The 27,979-nt window shown below is 39.2% G+C and overlaps 1 protein-coding gene across 5 annotated transcripts; it reads left to right on the top strand.

Moving 5' to 3' along the window:
• Window positions 1-35: 35 nt before the first annotated feature.
• On the top strand, window positions 36-27,979 carry Parp6 (poly(ADP-ribose) polymerase family member 6). Of its 5 annotated transcripts, none has more exons than XM_078049339.1 (22): window positions 36-129; window positions 1,054-1,131; window positions 1,863-1,957; window positions 2,601-2,661; window positions 2,896-2,986; window positions 3,429-3,495; window positions 7,463-7,612; window positions 8,687-8,897; window positions 9,389-9,442; window positions 11,135-11,230; window positions 11,823-11,915; window positions 12,633-12,758; window positions 14,273-14,338; window positions 15,273-15,340; window positions 17,435-17,483; window positions 17,720-17,832; window positions 18,544-18,616; window positions 19,318-19,387; window positions 26,158-26,237; window positions 26,963-27,026; window positions 27,198-27,282; window positions 27,605-27,979. In XM_078049339.1, exons 1-22 carry the CDS (start codon window positions 118-120, stop codon window positions 27,705-27,707), a joined length of 1,905 nt encoding a protein of 634 aa, XP_077905465.1. In that variant the 5' UTR covers window positions 36-117; the 3' UTR covers window positions 27,708-27,979. The 5 variants fall into 5 exon arrangements, with proteins under 5 accessions (XP_077905465.1, XP_077905466.1, XP_077905468.1 ...); XM_078049340.1 differs by having other exon boundaries at window positions 17,723-17,832; XM_078049342.1 differs by having other exon boundaries at window positions 8,687-8,837.

Raw genomic sequence — 27,979 nt, forward strand, 5'->3', positions numbered from 1 at the left:
GACTGGCTTCAAACTTGTGATCCTTCTGCTTCAGCCTCTCAAGTCGCTGGGATCACAGGCCTGCACCACTGTACCTGGCATTGTTCATTACCTTTAAAGAAAGACATACAAAAGTGAATGTGTATACATGTAAGTATATCTCTTTACATGTAATAAAAGTTTACCTGTGTGTAAGCCATCTAGCTATTAAGTGGTGATAACTAGTTGTTATATGCTTTCCACAGAACAGTGACCTGTTACCACAGTAGCAGAGTCTGATATCCCCGGCAGATCTCCAGTTGCTTCTAACATCACCTCCCTCCCTTATCTCCCTTTGTGGCCTCCTAAATGCCCATCTCGTTGGCCTGGGGTCAGTTGGTGGTATGGAGGGGTGCTGCCTAGCACTGACCTGGGAGTGTGTGTGACCTACTGACCCAATGGTGAGAACTGACTCCTTACTTCTTCCAACTAATCATCCAGTGGGTAGAGTAGACAATGTGCTGACTTTATCTTTCCCCAGTATTTTCTCTCTTGCCCTTTTGGAAGAGTGTGCTATCTGAAGTTAAATAAAGGAGAAGGGGCAGGAAATAGTATTACTTGGGGGAGAAGTGTCTGTGTGTTTATGTGTTTCCTTAGGGTAAAAGGGGTGAGTTAAATACATTAAGAGATAGAAACAGAATAATGAGATAAGAGAGCTTACGTATACTTGGGTGCTTCCTTGGGTAATGAACTAGAAGAGGCCAGCTTATACTACAATCCAGATATACTTAGAAATCAACTTTATCATTGAAGTCTTTTGTGTCCCTCCCTCATTGGCTACCAGAGCCTTGATCATACGGAGAGTTAAGAAGGCCAAAATTCCTCACTATTTTGTTTCTCAAGTTAGAGCTATGCCTTGGATATGATCAGATTCAGGAAGAGATAGACTTGATAAAGGGTGAGGCAAAAAGTGTAATGGGATTAAGGCTTTAGTTATTCTACCCTAAGGAACCTTTTCCTGTTCTGTCACCCCACCATATTCCATGGAATGAAAGGGACTTGAGAAATAATTGTATCTTTATTTCTCATTATTAGGACATCAAAGGCCAGTTCTGGAATGATGATGATTCAGAAGGAGATAATGAATCAGAGGAATTTCTCTATGGTGTTCAGGTGAGGTTATATTCTTTATAATATTCAATGTTGGGTGGTCTTGATTTTATTCTCTGGATACATCAAGAATGAAAGAAGTTGTCCTGGAGCAGTGATGAGATGAGGATATAATGTTGGTATGATCTAATTATGGTCTTGTCAGAGCTTATCCCATGTCTTTGCTCCCCTAGGCTGGGACTTATACCTGTTACAGAATAAACTACATCCTCTGTAAATGAAAGCCATATGTATTTTCTTAGGAACTTTTTTTTTTTTTTTTTTTTTTTTTTACTTATTTCACTAGCCAGTGAGGATTATTCATTAGGGTCAAGTCTTAAAAGGACACACTCTTGAGCAAAAATGCTCACACTTTCAGAACGCTCTTCAGATAGAACTTACTTGAGTTAAAATCTGTACCCTTTAGCCTATCTGAGTTTTAGCAGGTCAGTGCCTGAGAGGAAAAGCTAAAGATTTAAAGAATGTGAACTCCTCAAGAAAGGCTTACATTTGGTCTTCAGAAACTTTCTTAAAGTGGTGATGTAGGAGGAAGGGATTTGTCAATAAAATCTCTAGCTAGGGCCACCATCAAGAACTCCTTTATATAAGTAGCTTTCACTTCCCTGTACTGCTGCTGTTTGTATCCCTCTGTTTCTGGTGTATCTTCATGTTCTTTTTATTTTTGTCTGTCTTTCCCTGTTTATATATCCTTTTCCACCCCTCCTACCACCCTACATTTTCTGTTGCTGTCTTAGGGGAGCTGTGCAGCTGACCTGTATCGACACCCACAGCTTGATGCAGATATTGAAGCTGTGAAGGAGATCTACAGTGAGAACTCTGTATCCATCAGGTAGGACTCTACTTCAGGATGGCAGGGGAGCAAGTCACTTATTTTTGAGTTGTTAAAAGGCTAAAGGTTTTTTTTCTTTTTATGTTGTGATAAGGGGATAAATGGTGAGCTTAATGATAAAATTTGCCCAAAATACTGATGCTTGGCTAACAGGAGGTATTGGTAGTTTTACTAATACTTTTCTTAGACGTTCCCTCTTAGCCAGGGGCACCTACAATCCCAGCTACTGGGAAGGCTAAAGCAGGAGGAATGCAAGTTCAAGGTCAGCCTTAGTTGCTTAGTGAGACAGTGTCTCAAAAATAATAATACCATAAAAATAAAAAGGGCTAGGTGCTTGTGGGTTTAATCTTCAGTATGGCCAAAACAACAACAACAACGATAATAATAATAAGTAAATAAATTTTTTCTTATCCTAAATTCCTGAAAGTCATTAATTTTACTTTTGATGTAAGAAGAGTTTCTGTTCTAGAGAAAGCCCTGATCATATAAGTGGCTTGAGATTATCCAGCTAAGACCCTAAATACAGACTGTATTCTAGCCTTTCCTCTCCACTGTCCCCAGTTCAGTTCTCCTTCTGTCTCAGTTTCTGTTCCCTTCTTTCTCCCTTAATGAGACTCACCTGTGGTTGCCTGTATCTCTGTAGAGAATATGGAACTATCGATGACGTGGACATTGATCTCCACATCAACATCAGCTTCCTCGATGTAAGTGGTGCTAGTACCTGCCAACAACATGTCTATCTGGACTTGTGGATTTTGTCATGTAGGCCAGGAGTCTTGTTCCTGAGTGCTGTATTTGGAGCACAGGTTCTTCATCTCTGTCTTTCCTAGACCATCAGCAGACAGTGGTGTGTACTGTCATGTGCATGTATGTGTTGCATAGGGGAAACTTCAAGTCCATTCCAATTGTAAACTGGAAATTTTCCCTTATTCTTTTAGGAGGAAGTATCTACAGCCTGGAAGGTCCTCCGGACAGAACCTATTGTATTAAGGCTGAGATTTTCTCTCTCCCAGTACCTTGATGGACCAGGTAAAAGCAGTGATTTGGGCAAGTGGGTACTCTGAGTGTGGTCTAATCTAAAGTTCTAAGTTAACTGAAGTAGAAAAAAACTAGGAGTAAGGCCCTTGGGCTCAATCTCAGCTGTTGATAGGGAATTTTCAGTTTCATGTCATTGATGTCTTCTTGATAGCTATCCCTTAAAGGCCTTCTTGGTTAATGAAATTGTTTTCTAGTTCTAAGATATCATTTATTCTTCCCTTTCCTTCAATTTCCTACTGAGAATATTTGAAATTGATTAGAGAGCTTCCACAATCTATCTACCTCAGAAGTTTTTCTCTTCCACATTATTATTTAGAATATGCAGTAGCTACTGTTTTTAGACTGTGAGGAAATTATTCCACTGAACTATGACTTTTAACTCCAAGGAGGATAGAAATATGTATACACTAGGAACTTTCTCTTCTCTTTGCAGAACCATCAATTGAGGTTTTCCAGCCATCGAATAAGGAAGGGTTTGGACTGGGTCTTCAGTTGAAAAAGTAAGAAATTTGATTTTTTTTTTTTTTTTTTGGTCATGGATATGTGAGGGAAAGAGAGATGGACACATGTGTTAGTCAGCTTTTTGTATCTGTGGTAAGATACCTGAGATATTCACTTTGAAAGTAGGAAAAATTTATTTTGGCATAGAGTGTTAAAGATTTCAGTCCATGATTGCTTGGATCTGTTGCTTTGGGCCTGTGGTAGCATAGTACAGCATGGTGGGAGTGCATGGTAGAAGAGGCCTGTTCACCCAATGGTGGAAGGGAAGAAGGAAATAAAGAAATGGAAAGTGAAGGCCTAGGGTTTCAAAATCCCCTTCAGGGACATACCCTCTGACCCTAACTTCCTCCCACTAGGCCTTACTTTATAAAGGTCACATTTTTCAATAGTGCCATAAGTTGGGACCAGACCTTCAACACACACCAGACTTTTGGGGGACATCAAAAATGTAAACTTTAGCAACACATGTGCATGGACAGAGCCTTGGATCGAATGTTTCCTTTTTAAAAATACCCTTTTGAAATAAGCCCAGGAAAAACTAAGAAACAAATTTTGGTAGCATTATTTATGGTTGTAAAAGGGAGCCTATGGTTCTTGAGTATCAGACCTTGAGAATTCCTGGAAGTTAAGGAGTAGTTCATCACTATTTAGCATTTAAAGAAAGGTCAGGCATGGTGGCACATATCTTTATTCTCAGTGAGGCAGGAAGATCTCAAGTTTGGGTTTTTTTTTTTTTTTTTTTTTTTGTACAAATTCAATGTTTTATTAGTGTGAATGTGTGTGTTTTTTTTGTGCCCTTTAAAATTTTTACTTGTAGGATTGCAAGTTTGAGGCCAACTTCATGTAACTTAAAAAAAGGACATGGTCAGATTAAATTTCAGAAAAAGTATTCTGGTAACTTTGTAGTGGGACCAGAACTAGTTTAGTATGAAGCTTTTATATACCCTTAGACATGAAATGATGAAGGGCTGAGCTAAAATATATCTGTAGATTAGAATAGAAGTGAGAGCTGGTTCAATGGGTAGAGCACTTGCCTAGGCTTAAGTCCCTAAGTTCAGTTCTTACTAGTAAGTGAACAACAAAAAAAAGAATTGCAAGAATGGAGATGAAACAGAATGATTTTGGGGGTATAAGTCAATAAGACTGGGCTTAGATATTTTGTATACATTCGTAAGAGCCAAGGAGTAGTGGAAAATTACTTTAGATTTCCAGCCCTCCTGTCTAGGTAAATTGTGATGCCACCAACTTTTTTTTTTTTTCTTTTTTTTTTTTTTAAGAGAGAGTGAGAGGGCTGGGGATGTGGCTCAAGTGGTAGCGCGCTCGCCTAGCGTGTGTGCGGCCCGGGTTCGATCCTCTGCACCACATACAAACAAAGATGTTGTGTCCTCTGAGAACTAAGAAAAAATAAATAAATATTTTAAAAAAATATTCTCTCTCTCTCTCTCTCTCACTCTCTCTCACAATCTCTCTTTAAAAAAAAAAGAGAGAGTGTGACAGAGGGAGAAGGGGAGAGAGAGAAAAATTTTTTTTAATATTTATTTTTTAGTTATTGGCAGACACAACATCTTTGTATGTGGTGCCGAGGATCGAACCCGGGCCACACGCATGCCAGGCGAGCGCGCTACCGCTTGAGCCACATCCCCAGCCCGATGCCACCAATTTAAATAGGGATATAAGAAGAGGAGCATGGACTAGGATGTAACTCGGTGGTAATGCACTTTCCTAGTACATGCCTAGCTCAGGCCTCCAACACCACAAGGAAAAGAAAATAGCAGATTTGTAGCATGAGAATAGATACCCCCGCCAACCACCAGTTTCTTTTTGAAACTGGGTATTGAACCCAGGGCACTTAACTACTGAGTCACAGTCGCAGGCCTTTATATTTTTATTTTGAGGCAGTCCCACAAAGTTGCTCAGAGCATTGCTAAGTTGCTTAAGCTGGCTTTGAACTCATGATCTTCCTGCCTCAGTCTCCTGAGCTACTGGGATTATAGATGTGTGCCACTATGCTCAGGTGATAATCCAATTTTAAACATATTAAAGGTAACTTTAGGATATGAAAATGGAGATGGCTCATATACAGTGTGTATATGAAGTATAGTTTGTTATGTATAAGAGAGTTTAGGGTTGAAGATAGTCATCAGCGTGTGGATAGAAATTAAAACCAGTGAATATGAGATAGCTAAAGGGAGAACATGATAGAAAAGAAAATAGAATCAAAGGTAATATACCTTTTAACACTTACACAGAATACCCAGGAAACCCAAGAGAAAGAAGAAACACTAAAGGTAGGTCAGAGAAGAATGGTATCACAGAAGATAAGGCAAGACAACTTCTTTATCGAGGGTCAGATGCCAGTGAAGATCTGTTAAGAGGAGAATTTTGAAGTTTCCATTTGATTTAGCTTAACAATGAGAACAATTTTAATGGAATGGTAAGGTAGGAACCACAGTAATTTGAGAATTGAATGATTGGCAAGAAAGTAGAAACAATAATTATGAATTGGGAAATTTAGATGAGTTTAGAAGGGGAAAAGTATGAGATACTTAGACTGAGGTACAGAAAGTTGAAATTTTTGGGGAAAGGAACCAACAAGAGACAGGAATGATTGATAGATTGAGGTTCCTAAAAAGGCAAGAAGGGGCTGAGATAGAGCACAAATAGAGAAATTGTCTTAAATAGGATGTCACTTTGGTCCAGAGAGTGGAGGGATTGAGGTCAGGGTGGAAATAGGTATTATAATAGGATTAGAAAAATTAAAGGAGCTGATATCTGATGGCTTTCTCTAATTAGAAGGGAAAGAGATTGTTGGCTTTGGTTGAAATTAGAAACTTGAGAAGTTGAATAATTATATTGTATCAGAAATGATAAAACTGTTCAAGGACAAGTGAAAGGACTGACAAGTCTGGGAGTTGGAAACTATAATTATAGTATTTCTTTATTTGAAATACTTCGGATTAAACCTGGGACCTCACATATTCTAGCCACTAAATCCCTAGTCTTTTTAAATTTGATTTTGAGACAGGGTCTTGTGAAGTCATGATTCTGGACTCAAATTGTGATCCTCCTGCCTCAGTCTTCCAGGTTGCTGGTATTACAGGCATGTGCCACCTTTCTGGAAACTGTAAATTTGGGGATGTAGTGGTTTTTTTTTTTTTTTAATATTTATTTTTTTAGCTGGACACAATATCTTCATTTTATTTTTATGTGATGCTGAGGATCGAACCCAGGGTCTCACACATGCTAGGCGAGCACTGTACCACTGAGCCACAACCCCAGCCCGGGATGTAATTTTTCATCTAACAATGTCAGTATCTTTTATGTTCCTAGTTCTTTTCTTCACTATTCACAAGGCAGAGTGTGGTACTTAATTCTGTCCTCCCATCTCTGTTCTTCTTTCACTATAGTCATTCTTGGCAGTAAATTTCAGGTTCACAGCCTTTGAAGGCTCACCTTTGAGATCTCCCTGAAAGTGCAAAAAGTATTTCAGAATTTTTCTGATCCATTTACATAGTCAATGGGAGAGTGTACTATGATCTACTTTTTCTCACAGTGGATCCAATGGAATGTACCCCTTTTTGAGTTTTTTGTCTTTGGCTTAGACTTTTGGCCTAGGACCTACTTCTCTACAGTCCCCTTCTGGGGTTCATACTGAGTCTTCATTTTTATCAGTTCTTTTTACCTTCACTCTCCAGGTCTCCCAGTTTCCCCATCATACAGGACTCCATGCTGAAAGGCAAACTGGGTGAATCAGAGCTACAAGTTGGGCGCCTCATTTAGGATGGCATTTAAGATAGTAATTTCCATGTGCTAAGGTCACCTCAAGGCAGGTGTTCAAGCACACATTCCACTATCACAATTAGTTTTGCAGTCTTTGGAATTAGATTATTTGCCTTGCCTATTTCCTATTTCTTGACCTTCTCCTTTGCCTGATCTTGCCTAAACCTGTTCTCTTTGATTCTTCAGGATCCTGGGTATGTTCACATCCCAACAATGGAAACATCTGAGCAACGATTTCTTGAAGACCCAGCAGGAGAAGAGGCACAGTTGGTTCAAGGCAAGTGGCACCATCAAGAAGTTCCGAGCTGGCCTCAGCATCTTCTCACCCATCCCCAAGTAAGAACCCCCTTAGCTAATCGTCTGTCATCACCTCAATCTTGTTTTAGCCTCATTCCCATCTTCTGGAATACATGAAATAATTTTTTCTGTCTTCTTTCTTGGTCCTCCAAATTCTGTACCTTTAACTACTAATACCACTCACATGGTTTTGTCCCCTTTGTGACCTTACTCTTCTGTTCCTAGTCCAATGTTCAAACCTCATCCTGTATGTAAAATACAATAATTCTGAGCTCACGGTAATATATTTGGAGATGTGCATGCTGATCTTTCCATCTTGTCTTCCTTTGGTTCTTATCCTTATTCCCTGTCCTAAGGAGGCAGAGTTATGGAATAGGCACCAACTCCTGGCTCTTATGCAAGGGCCCATTGATTTATTATCTAGGCTGGAAATAAATATTGCTCCATTCTTTGACCCTAGATATACATTGTTTCCTTCTTGGTTATCTTCTGATCTTCCCAAAGGCAGACACAAACCTAGGTTTGTAGCTTCTCGGGCACCATTATTGACAGTCAGATAGTTGATATTAAGCTCTTCAGGATACAACTACTTCTTGCCAGTGTGTAGCACTTAATCCTTCTCTTTTATGACAGAGAGTAAATGAACAGGTCTCCTCTCCAAGGGATTGTTTCAGACCTGGTGTTAATGCCTAAACTTTGCCTTTACCTCCCTTCCATGTCCCAATCTGAAAAAGGTACAGGTAATGAGGTACAAATCAATTCATTTAGTTGGTGTGGTGGTGCATGCCATTCAGCCATTTGGGAGCCTGAGACAGGAGAATTGCAAGTTTGAAGCAGCTTCAGCAATTTATCTAGACCCTGTCTCAAAAATAAAAAGGTTTTGAGTGTAACTCAGTGGTAGAATGCTCCTGGGTTCAATCCCCAGTACCAAAATATATAAATCCAATACTGTGATCCACTTTTTCTCATAGTGGATCCAGTGGAATGTACCCCTTTTTGAGTTTTTTGTCTTTGGCTTAGACTTTTGGCCTAGGACCTACTTCTCTACAGTCCCCTTCTGGGGTTCATACTGAGTCTTCATTTTTATCAGTTCTTTTTACCTTCACTCTCCAGGTCTCCCAGTTTCCCCATCATACAGGACTCCATGCTGAAAGGCAAACTGGGTGTACCAGAGCTACGAGTTGGGCGCCTCATGAATCGTTCCATCTCCTGTACCATGAAGAACCCCAAAGTGGAGGTGTTTGGCTACCCTCCCAGCCCTCAGGCAGGTCTCCTGTGCCCTCAGCACGTGGGCCTCCCTCCCCCAGCACGGACCTCTCCTTTGGTACATGGGCTGGGGAGGATTTGACTTGGGTATCAGGAGGGTGGGATTGGAAATGTGGGAGTGTAGCTTTTCAAAATGGGGTGGGGTTATTAATGTATTATGAGTGAGTAGAATGGCACACATTTTTTTAATAGTTGAAACATAGATCTAAACTGTCTGACTGCCTTCTCTGGTAGTAGGCCATAAACCAGAGAGAGACTGTAGATGGGCAAGTCATGTTTGATTTTATTAGACTGTGGTTAACTTGGTAGTTAACTTCTATACTGATCTGTTCCATCTACTTTGGAAAGGATTAAAGATGAGTTAACACTAGTCTAGAATCTTTGGCAAAAAATGTCTAAAAAAAAAAAAAATCTCTCCAGCTTTGAGGTTGCTTTTTTTGAAATAGGACTTAGTAATTTTAGGAAAATCCTAGGTGATGGGTCAGTGAGGTCTTTAGAGGCCCCTGCTTCATAAAAGATTTATGAGGTCTTGTCTTTTACTTCCACCAGGTCAGTGGTCACTGCAAGAACATTCCCACTCTGGAGTATGGATTCCTTGTCCAGGTAATTAGGTCTAAAGCTTCAGTCCAAACATCTTACTTATTGTCTGACCATATGATCCCCTAAAATCGCACTGCTCTTTTAGTCAGTTAAATATTTCCTGAGTTGCTTTGTTCCCAGAACTATACTAATAAGTATTGAATGGATAAAGAGAGAAGATATAGTTCCCAACCTCATGTATTCTCAGCATGGGTTTAATCCCCAATATTAGGACTAAAACAAACAAAAAACTTACAGAATTATTGGAAACATTTAGGATCGGGTACAAATATACTGTGAATTTTAAGTATATAAAGTGTTTTTTTTTTCTTTTTTTTATTGGTTGCTCAAAACATTACATAGTTCTTGATATATCATATTTCACACTTTGATTCAAGTGGGTTATGAACTCCCATTTTTACCCCGTATACAGATTATATAAAGTGTTAAGAGAGGTATTGACACTAATTTTTCTTGCAGTCCCCAAATCCCTTGCTTAAGTGATCTTCAGTTTCCTTAAAGATGTTTTTCACTGCTAAGCCAATGCTGATCATTTACATCTTTCAAAAATCTCTTTACTTCTTTGAGCTTTCAACATCTCTGTGTCACATACCATATGTCACATACCATTGTAAGGAATTTTGTTGACATACCACATCTCCCCTATTGGAGTCTAGCATCTGAGACAATCTTTCTTGATAACATAGTAAAAGAGACCTTTTACAGAGCTGAGTACATAGTAGGCATTTAAAAAAACCTGCATTAAATGAATTAGTAAAACCCCTTCCATTTCTGTTACCAGCTCATGTGAAATGGGACAACTTGATTTATTCACAAACAGTATGTTAAGGCATTGCTAGGAAAAACATATTAGGATATTTCTGCATGAATTCTCAATTTGTACTACCTTCCCAGCACAGAATTCTTTTTTCTTTTTATTTAGTTTTGAGGGGTGTGTACTGGGGATTTAACCCAGGGGTGCTCTACTACTAAGCTACAGCCCCAGCACATTTTTTTGTTTATTTTGAGACAAGGTCTTACTAACTTGCTGAGAGCTGCCTTAAGTTGCTAAAGCTGGCCTCAAACTTGCAATCCTCCTGTCTCAAAGTTTCCCAGGTTGCTGGGATTAAAGGCATATGTGACCAAGCCTGAACCCAGCACAGAATTTTGTTGGTGATTTTGACCAGTGAATTGGCTAATTGTCTAGGTAGTTGAAGTCTTTTCAGGTCCCCTTGCAATCTGATCTTGGATTGAATACTCACCTATACTAAAGGGCAGTCTGTAGTGAGTACATCTGCTGTTACTAGTTTAATTAGCACTTGCTTATGCTTATGAAATGCTTTCATGAAGATAACCTTACTTTTTGCAATATCCCGATGAGGTGAATATTATCTTACTTTATAAATGAAGGCATAGATTAACTGCCATCCATAGTTACATTTGATACTAAGAAGTAGAAGTCAGTTATTAACTCAGGACTTTAAATCAAAGGTCATGACAGGTTTTATTTTTATAATAATATACAGATTTAGCTCTGAAGTAGAGGCATCAGTTGAAATAAGTGCAATGCCCAAGAATCGATTCTGCTTTAGGCAAATGGCTGGAAGGGAGGAGAATAGCTAGAATGCAGCGTAAATTATTTCCTGCATCTAAAAAAATTTTTTCTATACTTGTGCGTGAACCTCTAAAATATGTAGACATCTGTTCTCTCTCCAGATCATGAAATATGCAGAGCAGAGGATTCCAACATTGAATGAGTACTGTGTGGTGTGTGATGAGCAGCATGTCTTCCAAAATGGTTCCATGCTTAAGGTATAGGCTCCTACCCTGTGACCTTTTTCCTCCGCCAAGACCCCTTCATTTACTTCTCATCTCTCTTTTCTTCCTGGGCCTATGGTAAAGAAGGGATTCTGTCCCCAGAGACTCTAGAATTGCTTTTCTCAGAAAAGAAGTCTAATCATGTTTGGAGAGATGAGGATATGATAATGACCTTGAGGAAATAGTTCCCATGCAGCATTTAAAAATAGGAATCAGATATTGACAAGATGAGTGGATACAATACTATCCTCTGGAACTCCCAAGTCTAGATGGGTGGATAGTCAATTATAAATCATAATATATGCTAAATGTATAGAAGAGATACAAACAGTGTCATGGAAACTTGGAAGAATTATCTGACTACCTGACAGGTCAGAGAATGGTTCATAGGTAGATGACTTAACTCTCAAACTTTTTAGTAAGGCATTTTAATTAGATATAATACTTTTTGATGGTTTTCTCCTGATACAAAGGACCCCAAATTTCTACCTTATTCTGCAGTGGTCTAGGGTCAGACCTGTTTCTCCTTACATTTTCTCATTGCATAACTTACACCTATATTGTATTGTTGAATATGTTCATTCAGCCAGCTGTCTGTACTCGTGAACTGTGTGTCTTCTCCTTCTACACACTGGGAGTCATGTCTGGAGCTGCAGAGGAGGTGGCTACTGGAGCAGAGGTATGAGGAGAGGGAAAAGCAGCTGAGGAATTGGGATCAGGAAAGTCAAGGGAACCCAGCAATTTTACTCCTTGGAATTTAACCTCCAAAAATGATTTCTTATGTAAGGATGTTCACTAAGTTATAAAGTTTATAAGAAAAAATGAATACAACACCAACTATACAAAATTCAGTTAAAGAAATTATGGTATGCCCTTATAGTAGAAATACTCTATACTTATTATTTATGGATAGAAAGATGTAACATAGTTATATAAAAAAGTAAATATAAAGCTAGGCATGGTAATATGTGCTTGTATTCAGTCTCAGCTACTTGGGAAGTAGAGTCAGGAGGATTGATTGAGCTCAGGAGTTTCTCATGCTTGGCATTCATGAGGCCCTGGGTTCAATCTTCAGCACAAAAAAAATGAAAAGAAAAAACTATTTACATAGTAATAAATATCTGGAAGGATCTACATCAAACTTAATTAGTATTTACTTGTGAGGAAATGAGATTTGTTTGTGGGTGGATGATATTTATCTTTAATCAAAACTTTGTTATTACTTGAATTTTTTCATAGTTTTATTACTTAAATCTATATAATCAGATTGCATTTTCTAATTAAAACAGCAGGAAAATATGTTTTTAAAAAGAACAGAATAGAGAAATGTTAGATGCCGTGGACTTCAAGAACTGAGCAATTATTTAAGCTTTGCCCCTTTTTTCTTTGCCCTAAGGTGGTGGATCTGCTGGTGGCCATGTGTAGGGCAGCTTTGGAATCCCCTAGAAAGAGTATCATCTTTGAGCCTTACCCCTCCGTGGTGGACCCCACTGATCCCAAGACTCTGGCCTTTAACCCTAAGGTACAGTTGCTTGGGGAGAAAGTCAGGGATAAATAACAGAAATAATAAGAGATAGTGGGAGACTATAGACTGCCATTCTGGCATATACAACAGCTTGGATAAGGGACAGAAGAAATGGAACAACTGTTTCTTGGGAACTCTTGAATCCTAGTGTTTAGCTGTGTCAGCTGAGTTCATCAGAAGAAGGGGAGAAGAATTCATATTAGTTAAATTATTATGGGAAGAATTTTATAAACTTTGGAGCCAGACAGACATGGATTTTATTTGAAGTTCTGGTGCTCTCTAGTTGAATGGTGTCAGGGATGGCATTAATGTTTTCTTACCTATAAAAGTGGATAGTATTTACTTTGTGGATTGTCATAAAAATGAGAGATAATGTATGTAAAGTACCATATTAGGATTCTCCAGAGGGAACCTAATATAAATATATATAATAAGAGAATGAAAGAGAGAAATTTATTATAAGGAATTGCCTCACATAATTACAGAGACTGAGAAGTCCCAACATCCATAGTCAGCATGCTGGAGACTCAAAAAAAACCTGTCACATGTATAGTTGCTGTCCCAGACCAGACGCCTGAGAGTGATCAGACTCAAGAAGAAGCCATTTTGTAGTTCAAATCTAAAGGCAGGAAAGATTGTTATTCCAATTCAAACAGGATGATTACACTATTATTCAATTTGTGGAGTGGGGAAAGGTTAGCCTTTTTGTTATAGCCTTTTCAAGTCTTTAGTTACCTGATTGAGATCCACATTAGGAAGGTCAGTTTGCTTTACTCAGTCTACTGATTCAAATGTTAATCTGAACTACCCTCACATACCCAGAAATCCTGTTTGATCAAGTGTCTAGACCCCATGGTCTAGTCAAGTTGACTCATAAAATTAACCATCACAAATATATACGACAGAGGCTGGGGATGTGACTCAAGCGGTAGTGCTCTCGCCTGGCATGCGTGCGGCCCAGGTTGGATTCTCAGCACCACATGCAAACAAAGATGTTGTGTCTGCCGAAAACTAAAAATAAATAAATAAATAAATATTTAAAAAATATGTACATATATATATGACAGTTTATCACTGTTACTATCATTGCTTTGTCAGACACTATACTAGTTTCTCTACATACATTATTTAATTCTCAAAACATTTCTGTACGGGTAGTAGGGATTGCTATTTTTATTTGCAAATAGGGGCTGGAGGTTTTGCTTGGTGGTAGAGTGTTTCCGTAGCACTACAAAATTAAAAAAAAAAAGCAAAATACACGCACAACTGAAAAGCCATCATTTTTAAGCAGGGATACTAAGATTCTAAGAGGTTAAGTCACTTACCCTGTTATTTTGAACTAGCATGTGATTCCAGAACTGACATTAAACTTGTATTCATTCTAAAGCATACAAGTCTGTTTCCTTAAGCCCTCTTAGAGGTCTTTGTACATCCTACTTTGATTTTCTATGCTTTTCTCTCTCTTCTACTTTTCTTCATCTGATTCTTTTCTTCCCATTGATTCTCTACAGAAGAAGAATTATGAGCGGCTTCAGAAAGCTCTGGATAGTGTAATGTCCATCCGGGAGATGACCCAGGTATTCTGCTCTCTATGTTCTCTGCCTGCCCAGTTTAAGTGCCCTATTCTGTTTGTATAATTCATGGGAGTGGGGGTGAAGATTTAGAGAAGCTACTCAAATTCATGTATTTTTTCTGCTGTTCCTTCTGTAACCTTCCCAATTCTTGTTCTGTATTTTATTAGCTCTCTTACTCTTTACTCTTTTCACTCCTAATGTCTTTCTCAATCTTTATCTTTACTGTTAAATCCTCACAAGTTGTTCAAAATTAATGTTTTTTGAAAATTCTTAGAGAATTAGAGAAATAAGGGAAAGAACTCTGCCCAAGGTTGGGAGGGTGAGGAGGGGGGCTTGGAGGTAAGGAACTAGACCCAGGGGCCTACATCTTCTGTCCTTCCAGGGGTGGGGCAGCCACATGGAGCAGTGACCATCCTTTGACTCAAGGCTGTTCCTCACCAGATTTCCCCACCCCTCGTCTGCAGTCTCTGCATGAATAGACATTCATTTGTTCTCACATTTACAGGTGGGCCTCTTCTCAGCAAATCCTATATATCACAGTTGAGATTAACACAGAATGTACACTTAGGAGGGATGATTTACTTATCAGAATGACTTTGCTTTATGTAAAGATTTACTACAGGATTCCTTAGCCTAATCTTTCTGGGACATTGATTTTATTTATTTTTTGATTTACAATCAGCTTTTTAGGGCTGTAGGAATTGCATAAAATGAGGGAGACCCACCTGCATGTTGTTTTGTAAGCATCTTCAGTCATTTTCGTATTTATTTTTGAGTCTTCCTAATCTGACTGGGGCTCCTTGAGGGTGGGAACCCCCATGTCCTCTTTCTCTATGTGGCGTTCAATACCCTTGCCCTGGGTTCTGATGTCAGTTTATGGAAAGTGGGAGGGCTCCCATCTCTCCTGGGAGATAATCTTATGATAATTGTCTTACAGGGCTCATATTTGGAAATCAAGAAGCAGATGGACAAGCTGGACCCCTTGGCTCATCCTCTCCTGCAATGGTATGGATAGAGTGGTTCACCCTTCTTGGGGCAATAGAGAAGGGGGAAGGTTTTAGATATAGAGCCTGCACCCCTTAAAGGTGGTTTCAGTATTCTTCACAAGGTTTTAGGCAGTATGGATTTTTTTTTTTTTTTTGAGTTTTGCTATTGACATATCATGCCCTGACAGAAATTTAGATCCTACATAGAGTTCACAAATTTTTTTTTTAGTGTTCCATGTTTCCTAGGCTGGGGATATAGCTCAGTTGGTAGAGTGCTTGCCTCACATGCATAAGGCCCTGGGTTTAATCCCCAGTACCCAAAAAAAAAAAAGTTTCCCAAAAGATTTGTTTGTTTTCTTAATTTTTTTTTTTTTTTGTTTCTTTGTTTTGGTATTGGAGTTTGAACCCAGAGATGCTTTACCACTGAGCTACATCCCCAGCCCTTTTTTTTTAAAAAAAATGTTTACGTTTTGAGACAGTCTCACTAAGTTGCTGAGGCTGCCCTCAAACTTTTGCTCCTTTTGCCTCAGCCCCCTGAGCCACTTGAATTAAAGTGTGCTCTGCTATACCTGGCTTTTTTTTTTAACATAAATACATACATACATACATACATATATATATATACATTTATTTATTTATGATTCTGAGTATTGAACCCAGTGCCCTACATGTGCTAGGCAGGTGCTCCACCACTGAGCCACAATCCCAGCCCTGGCTAATTTTTAATTGACAAATAAACATTGTATGTTTCTCATAAAAACATGATGTTTTGAAATAGGTATGCATTGTGGAGTGTCTCAGTAGAGCCAGTTACCATACTCATTAGCTCACATAGTTATTTTTTATGGTGGTAACACTTAAAATCTACTCTTGGCAATTTTCAATGCATTTTTATTAAATATTGTTGTTACTGATAGGTTTTTGAGTGTTCCTTGCACATAGGAATTAGCTGACTTATTAGTCAGCTAAGTTTTCTGTGCATCCTGAGAGGTCTGTCTATCCTGTCTTCTTTCCTTGTCCCGGCATGTTCCCTGATATTGAATGTCTAGAGTCTGAGGTACTGTTGTTATTCACTTCTATTAGCAAAGATTCTGAATATTCCTACTGCCTGCCCTCCCTGACCATGATTTCTGTTTTGTTTTCTTGACAGCTTTCTTTTTCTTGCTTGCCTTTCTCTTACTAGTCAACCTTTGACATCAGTTCTTCTCAGTGCAACAGCTTCCTCCCTTTTGCCAAAAAGATTGCTCTGGGGGCTGGGGTTGGGGCTCAGTGATAGAATGCTTGCCTAGCTAATGTTAGGCACTGGGTTTGATCCTCAGCACCACATAAAAAATAAATAAATAAAACAAAAGTATTGTGTCCATCTGTAACTGAAAAAAAAAGAATTTAAATAAGAATAAAAATGATTGCCCAGGCATAGGGCTGATATCAAGTATATGGATGAGGCACAATAAACAAACTGTATTCACTGTAGGAGAGTGCTGTCTTGCTGAGACTTCAATATTTTATGCCTTTGTCCTCTCCTGTTCTGAGTACAGCCTGTGTACAGCCTGGTCTGTCCTTGACTTCTCAGGAAGTTCATTCTAGTTTATTTTGTTTCTTTCTCCAGTTTAGTTCGTAACTTTCTTTTCATTTTCTCCATCTCTGAGAGTCTTCAGCCTTCTCTGAGCTCAGGCAAGATGGCTCCTGAGACCCAGTTCTGAGACTAAATCTCTGGTTTAAGTTGTCATCATTCCTAATTCAGGTCTCTCCTTTTATTTCTCTTTTTTTTTCTTTTTCTATTTTTTAAAAATAGGTGACTTCTTGTAGGATTCCTTTTGTTCCATCCTTTTCTCTCCTTGGATGTAGTGACTTATTTCATACCCTTTCCTTTCTTTATCCATTGTTTAACTCCCAATAACTAACTGTTCTCTGGACAGTAGGTTCCCTTTTAAAATTTTATACATGAGCATTGTCACTCAAAAGGAATATTCAGATAGTGACCTGGATTTATCACACAATTCAACAATGCTGTAATTCTTGCTTGTTCTCCCAGGGTCAAAGGAAGACTGTTCAGGATAACCTAACCCTATACTTATTCTATCCTTTTCTTTTTTTCTCTGTTTCTTCCCAGGATCATCTCTAGCAACAGGTCACACATTGTCAAACTACCTCTCAGCAGGGTAAGTGATCATTCTTCCTCTAAACCCTTCAAATTTGTGGTGAAGGGGCAACAGGGGTTCCAAGCCAGCTGATCACATTAGCCATATTGGCTCTGTATGTCAACATAATCTTTGGACCTAATCATATTTCTTTGTTTGGGGTCAGTTTAAGCCTAATTTGTTCCCTATCCCCAACCCTTCCCTCCCTGATCTCCATTTCTGCTCTGTTTTCCTGACCGCACCCCCACCCTGGGCAGCAGCTGAAGTTCATGCACACCTCACACCAGTTCCTCCTGCTGAGCAGCCCTCCTGCCAAGGAGGCTCGGTTCCGGACCGCCAAGAAGCTCTATGGCAGCACCTTTGCCTTCCAGTGAGGAGGGTGGAGGGTGGGCAGCAGTGGGCCGGGGGTGGGGGTGCCTTTGAGGTATGAATTTATATTACCTGTGTCCCTCAACTAGTTAGCAAATATTTATTAAATGCTGGTAGATGCTGTAGAGGATAAAACGAAACATGACATGGTTATGTTATCAACTTGTTTATGATACAGTTGAAGAGAAATGATACTTATAAAATGACATAGTTGAAGGAACCAAATGGAAGGGGTGATAGATTTCAAAACTTTGAAAGGAAATCCACAATTTATGCCTAATTGCGGGAGGGAAGAAAGAAAGAAAGTGTAAAAGCTAATTTAGAGGGAGTGGTAGTGTTCTTAAAGTAGTCTGGACTGGAAGGCCCATTTGGAATTAGTAATAAGTTTGACGGGTTTGAGATAAATTTGTTGAATTTGAATTATCAGGAAAATAGGCAAGTGAAAATGTTGAATCAGCAGTTCAGTATTGAAAGTTAGGATGTGATTAGCTGAAGGCCAGAAGAGAGGATAGGATGGGAAATGCAGATACTGTGTTTAACCACAAACATACATCTACTTGCCTGTGACTATCCATGTGCATGTCCATCTCTAGGTGTGTTTGTGCCAATCTTAATGTTTCGTGTGGGTAACCATGGGTGGGGATGGCACTCTTGAAAATGCTCTGGAAAACCTTATGCCACAAAGAATCATATATTCTACCCTGCTTTGCAGTGGGTCCCACATTGAGAACTGGCATTCAATCCTGCGCAATGGGCTAGTCAATGCATCCTACACCAAACTGCAGGTGAGACTGTGTCTCTTTCTTTTTTCTCTCCATCTCTACCTACCCCACTAAGTTTTGAGGAAGGCAGCTCTAGAATACTCAGATGTTTTTGCCTCCACATCCTGAAGCTTAGTCTGGGGAGCTTCCTTAGAGGGGAAGTTGGAATTATACGTATAGAATGAACGTGGCTATTGTCTATTTGAAGTTGGGCTGTATTTTTTGGTGGTTTTGGGAATGAGAATATACATATAGTTAGGGATGCGGAATTGCTGGTTTCAGCTACTGCAATAGATTCACATTAGATAGAACTTCTCTATTTATGTGGCTATTTAGGAATTGATATGAAGACTTGTTTCTTTACCCTGAGAAACTTCAGAGAATGGTTGTTGTTCCTCCTCCTGGCGACCTCTTCTATAATTCCTGTTGGAATCTGCCTGTATGCCAAGGCTTGGGGATAGGACTGTGGATTTTGAGGGACTGACTCAGTGACTCTACCACTCCCCACTCACCAAGACATTAATATTTAATATATAATAGGCAAACAGTTTAATGTAAATCCACTTTTCAACCTATCAGTTTTATAAGAGTAGGTGCCTACTATTAATTTGAATGTATGAGAAGGTAGATGGAGGGACAGAGGTCTGGATAAGCCTTGTGGATGCCTAATATATAGCCATGGGAGGGCCCAGGCTCATATGTTCATCCTGGTGTTTCCCTGCAAGCTGCATGGAGCAGCCTATGGCAAAGGCATCTACCTGAGCCCCATCTCCAGTATTTCCTTTGGATACTCAGGTAAGAAATACTCTCTGGCCACCTTGACTCTATTTACATTGTATCCATTTGTGACAACATGATCTGTGCTGTCATCTTCTTCCCCATTGTGGATATTTGGTCTATGTCAGCTCTCTCCTCAATCATGGACACATAGTCTGTCTCTACTTTCTCTCATTAGAACTTTAAATTCTATTTGAGGTGAGGTCAGATATTGTTAAAAATGGTAGTTTTATTAATTGTAGGAACTTGGGCCCTCAGAATGGGTTAAGGAATAGTTGGGAAGTGAAACAGGGTTTTTGTAGACCATAGTTGTCATGTTGGCAGTTGTGAATTGTATGCTTTTGTGCCTGTGACTTTATGTGTGAATATACCCAAAGGCTTGAATTCTTTTCATTGGCTTATATTTCTGGAGACCTTGTTCTGTCAACCACTTTTTAAAAGCTTAACTGTTCATAATCAAACATTGTTCATAATATACATTGACTACAAGAAAAAGAAGTATGTTATTCCAAAGGTTAGACATGAATGAGGTCTAGAGCCTGGTGAAGAAATGAGTCCAGAGTTGTCTAGCTCAGAGATTGGAAAAAGAATATGACTTAGAATTCTTAGCCTTCCTGGTTCATGTCTCAGTTCCTTTTCAGACTGCTTTTGTTTCTTTTTTTTTTTTTTTTTTTTTTGCTACTTTATCAGTATAATCTCTGGATAAAGAATGGCTTTCGTGTAGTTACATGTCAACTGTATGAAGGCAGTTGTACTAGATTCTTTGTAGATTATTATTTAGTATTCGCAGTGATTATAACAATTGTAAAGGTCAGAAAATAAATGACCAGAATCTCAGAACTGGAAAACTCTTGTAACAACTGAGTAAGTCAAAGAAGAAGAAAGGAGATGATGTAGGTAAAAACCAAAATCAATGAGATAAAGCAGATACAGTACATAGGCTACTTAGAATTTAGGAGCACAAATAAATATTGCAAACAGAAAAGTAATATAATTCTAGATATAACAATTTTATTTATTTATTTATTTATTTTTATTTTTTTAAATATTTATTTATTTTTAGTTGGCGGACACAACATCTTTGTTGGTATGTGGTGCTGAGGATCGAACCCGGGCAGCACGCATGCCAGGCGAACGCGCTACCGCTTGAGCCACATCCCCAGCCCTAGATATAACAATTTTAAAAGCTAATGAGTGAATTCTGAGTTGGGCATGGGTGGTACACACCTTTAATCCCAGCTACTCTGGAGTTTGAGGCAGGAGGATTCCAAGTTCAAGGCCAGACTTAGCAATTTAGCAAGACCCTGTCCCAAAATAAAATAAAAAGTCTTGGGGTATAGCTCAGTGCTATAGTGTTTGCCTAGCATGCATGAAGTCCTGAGTTTGGCACCCATCACTGCAAAACAAACTCTGTAAATTTTATATCAATAATTTGACAACTGACAAAAAAGATGAACTCCTAGAAAAATATAACAATAAAATTGACTCAAAAAGAAATCAAAAGCCTGAGTGGCCATAAAACTATAGAAGAAGTTTACATTTTTCCTCTAAAAAGCAACACACCAAGCCTAGATTTTTGCCTGCCTTCCTTCCTTCCTTCCTTCCTTCCTTCCTTTCTTCCTTCCTTCCATCCTTCCCAGGGTCTCCATCATGCACAGACCTATACCTCCAAATTCCAGATTGCACAGACCTATACCTCCAAATTCCAGATAGTTTTTTTCTTTCATTATCCTCCTCTTTCTCTACCTTCTTCTTTTTCCTCTTCTTCCTGCTATCCCTCTTCCTCCTCTTTTTAAAAATTCTTTGTTTTTCAGTTATAGATGGACACAATACCTTTTTTTATTTATATGTGGTGCTGAGGATCAAACCCAGTGCCTCACATGTGCAAGACAAGCACTATACCACTGAGCCACAACCCCAGCTCCTTCCTCTTCTTCTTCCTACTTTTTCTCTTTTCCTTCTTCCTCCTTCTCCTCTTTCTCCTTTTCCTCTTTCTCTTCTTCCTGCTATTCCTCCTCTTGTTCTTGCTCTTCGTTTTTGTAGTGCTGAGGCTTAAACCCAGGGGCGCTCTACCACTGGCCTCAAACTTGGGTTCTCCTGCCCCAGTCTCCCGAATTGGTGGGATTACAGGTGTGCACCATCACATCAAGTTCCCAGATAGTTTTATAAGTAGGTTTTTGTTTTGTTTTGTTTTTTGTTTGTACTAGGATTGAACCTGGGCCACTTTGCCATTGAGCTATATCCCCCATCCCTTTTATTTTTTTATTTTGAGACAGTGTCTTGCTTATTTACTGAGGCTGGCTTTAAACTTGGAATCCTCTTGCCTCAGCCTCTCAGGTTGCTAGGATTACAGGCATGTGTTGCTGTATTCAGCTATAAATGAGTCTTAAACCCAACTTTCAGGGACCAAATTATCCTAATCTTTATACAAAGTGTTCCAGAGAATAGAAAAAGATGGAATTACATATCATAAAAGATGAACTTCCATTTGACAAAAACAAAGTACAAACCAGGAGAAGACTCTTGGAATACTTATTACTAGCTGCCACTGCTTGGGAGGCTGAGATAGGAGGATCACAAGTTCAAAGACAGTCTCAGCAGTGGCAAGGCGCTTAGCAACTCAGTGAGACCCTGTCTCTAATAAAATACAAAATAGGGCTGGGGATGTGACTCAGTGGTTGAGTGCCCCTGACTTTAATCCCTGGTACCAAAAAAAAAAAAAAAAACCAACACATGTTACCACATAAGATTAGTAATAAAAATGCAATTTACAGATTGAGGATGTAAGCTCAGTGTTAGGACATTTCCTGTGAAGCCCTGGGTCAGTCCCCAATGCTACCAAAAAAAAAAGTGTTTTGTAAAAATTCTTATAAATCAGAAGCAAAAGACAGCCTATTGAAAAAATAGGCAAATGACATAAACAGGCATTTCACTGAAGAAGTATTTCATATTCCAAAATATGAAAAACTGATCACCTGCAATTTATGAGAAGTTAAGACCAAAATGACCTATTTAGTACCCATGTGGATTGGCAAGTATTAAGAAATCTGATACTATTTTTTATTGTGCTGACAATTGTGGATCAGCAGAATCTCCTTTAATAGTCTATGGAGATATAAATTGGTGTGACCATTTTAGAAAGCAATTTTTGTGTTATTTCATAAAGCTGAAGAGATTTATCACTGTTGACCCAGCATTTTCATTCCAGCATATGCACACCCAAAGATGTATACAGGAATGTATAAAACAATATTATTTATAACAGCAAACCTTGGAAACTGCCCCAGTGCTCATCAGAAAATGGATAAATACATTCTAGTGTAATATTATAATTAATTGTTATTCAGCAATGAAAATAAATGACAGCATTAGAATGTAACAGCATGGAAAAATCTTAGTAACATGTTGAGTAAAGAAGTGAAATTTCCAAAAGACTATATACTGCATGATGCCTTTTTTATATTGTCCAAAAGCAGACAATATTAAACACTGTCTAGGGATATATGTATATTAATTAAAACTAAATAAAAAAGGGAAGAAGAAGGAAAATGAAAGCAAAGGAATAATAACCCTGGATGTAAGTCAGTAGAAGAGTGGTTTCCTAGCATGTATGAAAACCTGATTTTTTTTTTTTTTTTTTTTTTTTTAGAGAATTTTTAATTTTTACTTCCTAGTTCTCGGCGGACACAACATCTTTGTTGGTATGTGGTGCTGAGGATCGAACCCGGGCCGCACGCATGCCAGGCGAGCGTGCTACCGCTGAGCCACATCCCCAGCCCTGAAAACCTGATTTTGATCCCCAGCACCACAAAATAATAATAACCCAAATCTCAGGAGTGTGGTTACCCTTAGATATAAGTCACTTGGAGTTCTAGTTCTTGGACTTAGTTATTGGATCAGGTCTCTACATATTTATTATCCTGTTATAAACAGTGTTTCATGAAACAAAGGTTGTGAGTAATCCACACAGGGTAACTGCTGATACATATTTATTGAATGTGTGCATGAATCTTATTGTGTGTGACTGAGGTCTAAACTTGTCTGAATTCCTCAGTTTTTACCTTTGTCTCATCCTGAGGAGCTCTCTGATTAAGCTCTCATTACTTTCTGAGTAATGAGATTCTTTTGGCTTAGTGCCCAAAGTTTTCCTTCCTGGCCAAGTGTGATGGCACATACCTGTAATCTCAACTACTAGGAGGCTGAGGCAGGAGGACTGCAAGTTTGAGGCCAGCCTGGACAACTTAGCAAGACCCCATCTCAAAATGTCTCAAAAAAATAAAAAGGGCTGGGGATGTAGCTTAGTAGTTGAGCACCTTTGGGTTTGATCCCCAGTAACTCAAAAAGAGGAAAAAATATTATTTTTTTCTGTTTTCTATTTCCTTTCTTTCCTTCTCTCTTCTCCTAGAGGCCTTTGTTTACCACTAAGTACCTGAATACTTGTAGTTATCAGATGGAGCCAGGAATCTCTATGGACTTCTTGTCTTTCCTTAACACTTCACTAATTATATATAAACATCTAATATCTCTGTCCTCCTTTCCTCTCAGAAAGTGGTGATTACAGATCCACACTATTGTATGATTTTATTACTGGAGTATAGGTCATCTAGTCCAGTTCCTTATTACTTTACAGATAAGAATGCAGATATGCAGAAAAGTTAGATGAGTTTCTCAAGGTCATATGGCTATGAGTAGCAGAATTAGGACTGGAATCCAAATCTCCTGACATCTAGACCATATTATCACTCTGTTGGACTGATAAGGTGGGCTTTGCTTGAAACACTGGGTCTCTGAGATCCCTGTAGGTATTTGAATGTTATATAACTTTGAGTGAGATGTGTGCAAATGTCTTGCCTTACCATAGTTATTCTGGCATTTGACCAACTATCTTATGTTTCCTTCTCCATTCTCAGGTTTTTTGGTTTTTTCTTCCTTAGGGTACCTTTAGCCTGGTGACATTGGGTACCCCTTGAAGAGGGAGCAACCATTTGATCAATGGAGCCTTAGATGATTTGGCCACAGTGTGCAGGTTGAAATGAGGGACAATTTGAAAGGAGTTGGTAAACTCCATCTGTTTAAGTCTTGTTTGGGGACTTCTGATAAGTGCATTATCTGAACACCAAGTATCCAGAGATTATTATAAAAACTATATTCTCAGGGGATGCTGTTAGACATGGAAACAGAAAGATCATTTGGGTCATTAAGTATAGGACAGTACACAGGACTGGGATGAGACAAGATTTGAGTTATGTTATAAGCCCCATCTCTAAGATCCACTGTAGAAATCAGATTGTTCTTTCTTATCCTCCTGTCTTCTTCCTCTGGACTAGAACTTGAATGGGATTTTGTCTTGGAACCGTGTTGCTGAAATAGCCAGGCTGAGGTAGTCATATTTGGATGCAGAGCTGAACCTTGTTAAAATAACGGAGATGTAGAAATTGACGGATGGTAAATATACTCTAGAAGGAAGGAATTGGCAATTCAAGCTGAGAAGTTTTCATTGTTCTGAGTTTTGTTCAGGCCATGAATCTTTCATGACACTTTAGTGTGAATGCATGATGAGTTGACATCCTGATCAGTGAAGTATGTCAGTCCGATGGTCATCCCTCCCACTTCTACACCGTGGCTATCACAAAACCAAGAATTGAAGCAGAGTGGAGCTAGTACTAATAGGATGGTGATATATGAGTTCTGCTATGACTTGTAACTATGGCATCATTTTCATCTTCGTCAGTCTCCCTCTTTGTCAAACACATGAATACACACACATACTCTTATCCCTACCTGGGTCTGTGATAAAGCTAAGTACAGAAACTGAGGTCCTATCCTAAGGCCAAAAAGATTTGGGAGTAGGGACACAGGCATTGTTTCATGTTTATCTAAAAATTCTGGTATAGTCGATAAAGTTATAAACATTGATTCTTTATTGTGGCGTAAGTATGATGGAGGATTTATGATTTTAGATAATGTGTAAACTAGAAGGAATTGGCCCTTCTTTCTCAAGACTTGAGAAAAAAGGTAGGATTCTTCAGTTTAGTTGCCATTATGATCACCTGTGGAAATTTATCATGTAAGTGCTCTGCTTTCTCCTTTTTTTCCTGAATGACTGAACAGAATTTTTTATGTAACTTTGAGACTAGAGCATATCTGAATTGCTCTGGTAACTTCCTCTCCATTCATTTCATTCAGCTTGTCAATCATTTGACACTGAGGTATTGATAGCTGATTCTTCTAGTCTCCTAATTCCTGGCTTATTTCCAGTGTTATTCCATTATGAATAAAACCCTTCATAGTTCCCTGGGGTTCTGAGGATAAATTCCAGTTGCCTTTAAATGACCTACAAGGGTAGCTTACCTTTCCCACATCATTCGTTGCAATTCCTCTGCCATTCTGTACAAACTAAGGCACATGACTTTATTTTTCCTGCAGATTTTCCATATCTATTACTTCTGCCCAGAATACTTGATCCCTTTAACTAACTCTTCTCAGTCCTGTAGTTCTCAGCCTGTCACAAGGACAACTTCTTCAAACCCCTGGGTTAGGCATTTCCCCTTCTCTGGATCACACAGTGCTCTATAATCTCTTCATCACAACCCTTACCATACTGTGTTGTAATTACTTGTTTGTTGCCTGTAATTTCCACCAGACTAAATTCTGTGTGAGCAAATATCTTGTTTTATTTGGTTCTGTATTGCCAAGTGTCTAGCTCAGTACCTGATACATAGTAGGTATTTCAGTAAATATTTGATTAAGGAATCGATGATTGAACAGAGCTTGCTGTTCTGTGACAGGAATGGGAAAAGGACAGCACAGGATGCCCTCCAAGGATGAGCTGGTCCAGAGATATAACAGGATGAATACCATCCCCCAGGTATTATTAGTTGGCTCTGTTGTAAGGAGGTAGGATTCTTCTCTGGGGCTAGTTTAGGTTACAAAGATGGGTGGGGAAAGAGTGGATCTGGGGTGATTTGAAGCTCATTTAAAAGAATCAGGTATGCCTTCAGGTGGACACACTTCCTGAGTAACATGTGGTTTCTTTCCTAAGTGTGAAAGCAGAGACTGAGTTTAGATGAAAATGTAAAGATAAGTTGGATACAGTGGCTCATGCATGTAATTCTAGTGACTTGGGAAGCTGAGGTAGGATGACTGCAAGTTCAAAACCTGCCTCCCCAGCTTACTGTGAGGCCCTAAGCAACTTAACAAGATAGAGCTCAGTGTTTTTTGGTTTTTTTTTTTTTTTTTGTTTTAAGAATTCCTCCTCCTCTTCTTTTTTTTTTTTAATTGTAGTTGGACACAATACCTTTATTTTATTTATTTTTATGTGGTGCTGAGGAGCAAACCCAGCGCCTCGAGTGTTCTACCGCTGAGCCACAGCCCCAGCCCCGAGTGCCCCTGGTTTAAAAAAAAAAAAAAAATAGTAAAGATGGAAGCCTTGGGCCTATCCAGACTGATTATGGGAAAGCAAACTTTTGGAGGGTGGTTGGAAGCTCAGGAGATCCCTAATCCCTACCCCATTATCACCAGCTAATGAGCCTGTTTGGGGAAAGCCCTAACAGTATATTTGGTTTTGTTCACCTTTGCCTCCTCCTTTTTCAGACTCGATCCATTCAGTCAAGGTTCCTGCAGAGTCGGAATCTAAATTGTATAGCACTTTGTGAAGGTAGGTAGTTTGTCCAGTCCTAATTTAATTGGTTTTCCAACCTTCATTTCTGATTCATCTTTGATATGTGATTCAGCCAAGGGTGATGTTGAAGCATCATGTCTTCCCTCCCCTACCTGGACTCTGTGCCTTAAGCATCATATCTATAATTTCTGGCCTCCTTCTTCCCAGTGATTACATCTAAGGACCTCCAGAAGCATGGGAACATTTGGGTGTGCCCTGTGTCCGACCATGTCTGCACAAGGTTCTTCTTTGTGTAAGTCTAATAGGGACCCTGGATAATACTTGAAGAGTGAGGGTGGTGGTACTGGGAAAAGTCCTTTTCCATTATCTGAGACTTGTCTCCTGCTGCATGAGTAGAGCTAGCACTGGGACTTTGACCTTGGAAGATGGGGATGAGTACAGATCACTGGGATCTGTTTAGAGGAAACCAGATAAGCTGAATCCCTTTCATCTTTAAAAGTAGCAAGGGTTTTAACTTTGGGATGGGGTGTCTACCTTCTGAGATACAGTTCTACTACTTGGCATTATCCAGGTATTATTCTCCCTTATGCTCACATTCGCCCTGTCTTTGGCAGATATGAGGATGGTCAGGTGGGCGATGCCAACATTAATACTCAGGACCCCAAGATACAGAAGGAAATCATGCGTGTGATCGGAACTCAGGTTTACACAAACTAAGGGGGCCCCAGCCCTCGTACCACCCTGTTCCCCCAGGATACATCTGCCCTCATTAAAGGGCTCAGTCGCAGCAGGTGAGGCTGCCCTGAGGAATCAAGAGGCCATTGTCAAGGGGCAGGAAAAGGATAGAAGAGACAACCTTCATGGTGGAGACTGACCCAGGAACCATTCCACATTTGGATGGCCCAGACTGATTCCAACCCCTGATTTGCCCAATTGACTTCACTCTGTTTGTAAATAAAACAATAAAATGGAAGGTGCTGTGGACTGGA

The sequence above is a fragment of the Ictidomys tridecemlineatus genome, chromosome 5 (assembly GCF_052094955.1).
Source record: "Ictidomys tridecemlineatus isolate mIctTri1 chromosome 5, mIctTri1.hap1, whole genome shotgun sequence".
Lineage (NCBI taxonomy): Eukaryota > Metazoa > Chordata > Mammalia > Rodentia > Sciuridae > Ictidomys > Ictidomys tridecemlineatus.

Excerpts from the sequence above, each read along its gene's own strand:
- Parp6 (XM_078049339.1), top strand. Across the intron at positions 11,231-11,822 it reads AAAATGGTTCCATGCTTAAG|CCAGCTGTCTGTACTCGTGA; the intron begins GTATAGGCTCCT and ends ATGTTCATTCAG. Across the intron at positions 27,283-27,604 it reads TGCACAAGGTTCTTCTTTGT|ATATGAGGATGGTCAGGTGG; the intron begins GTAAGTCTAATA and ends TGTCTTTGGCAG.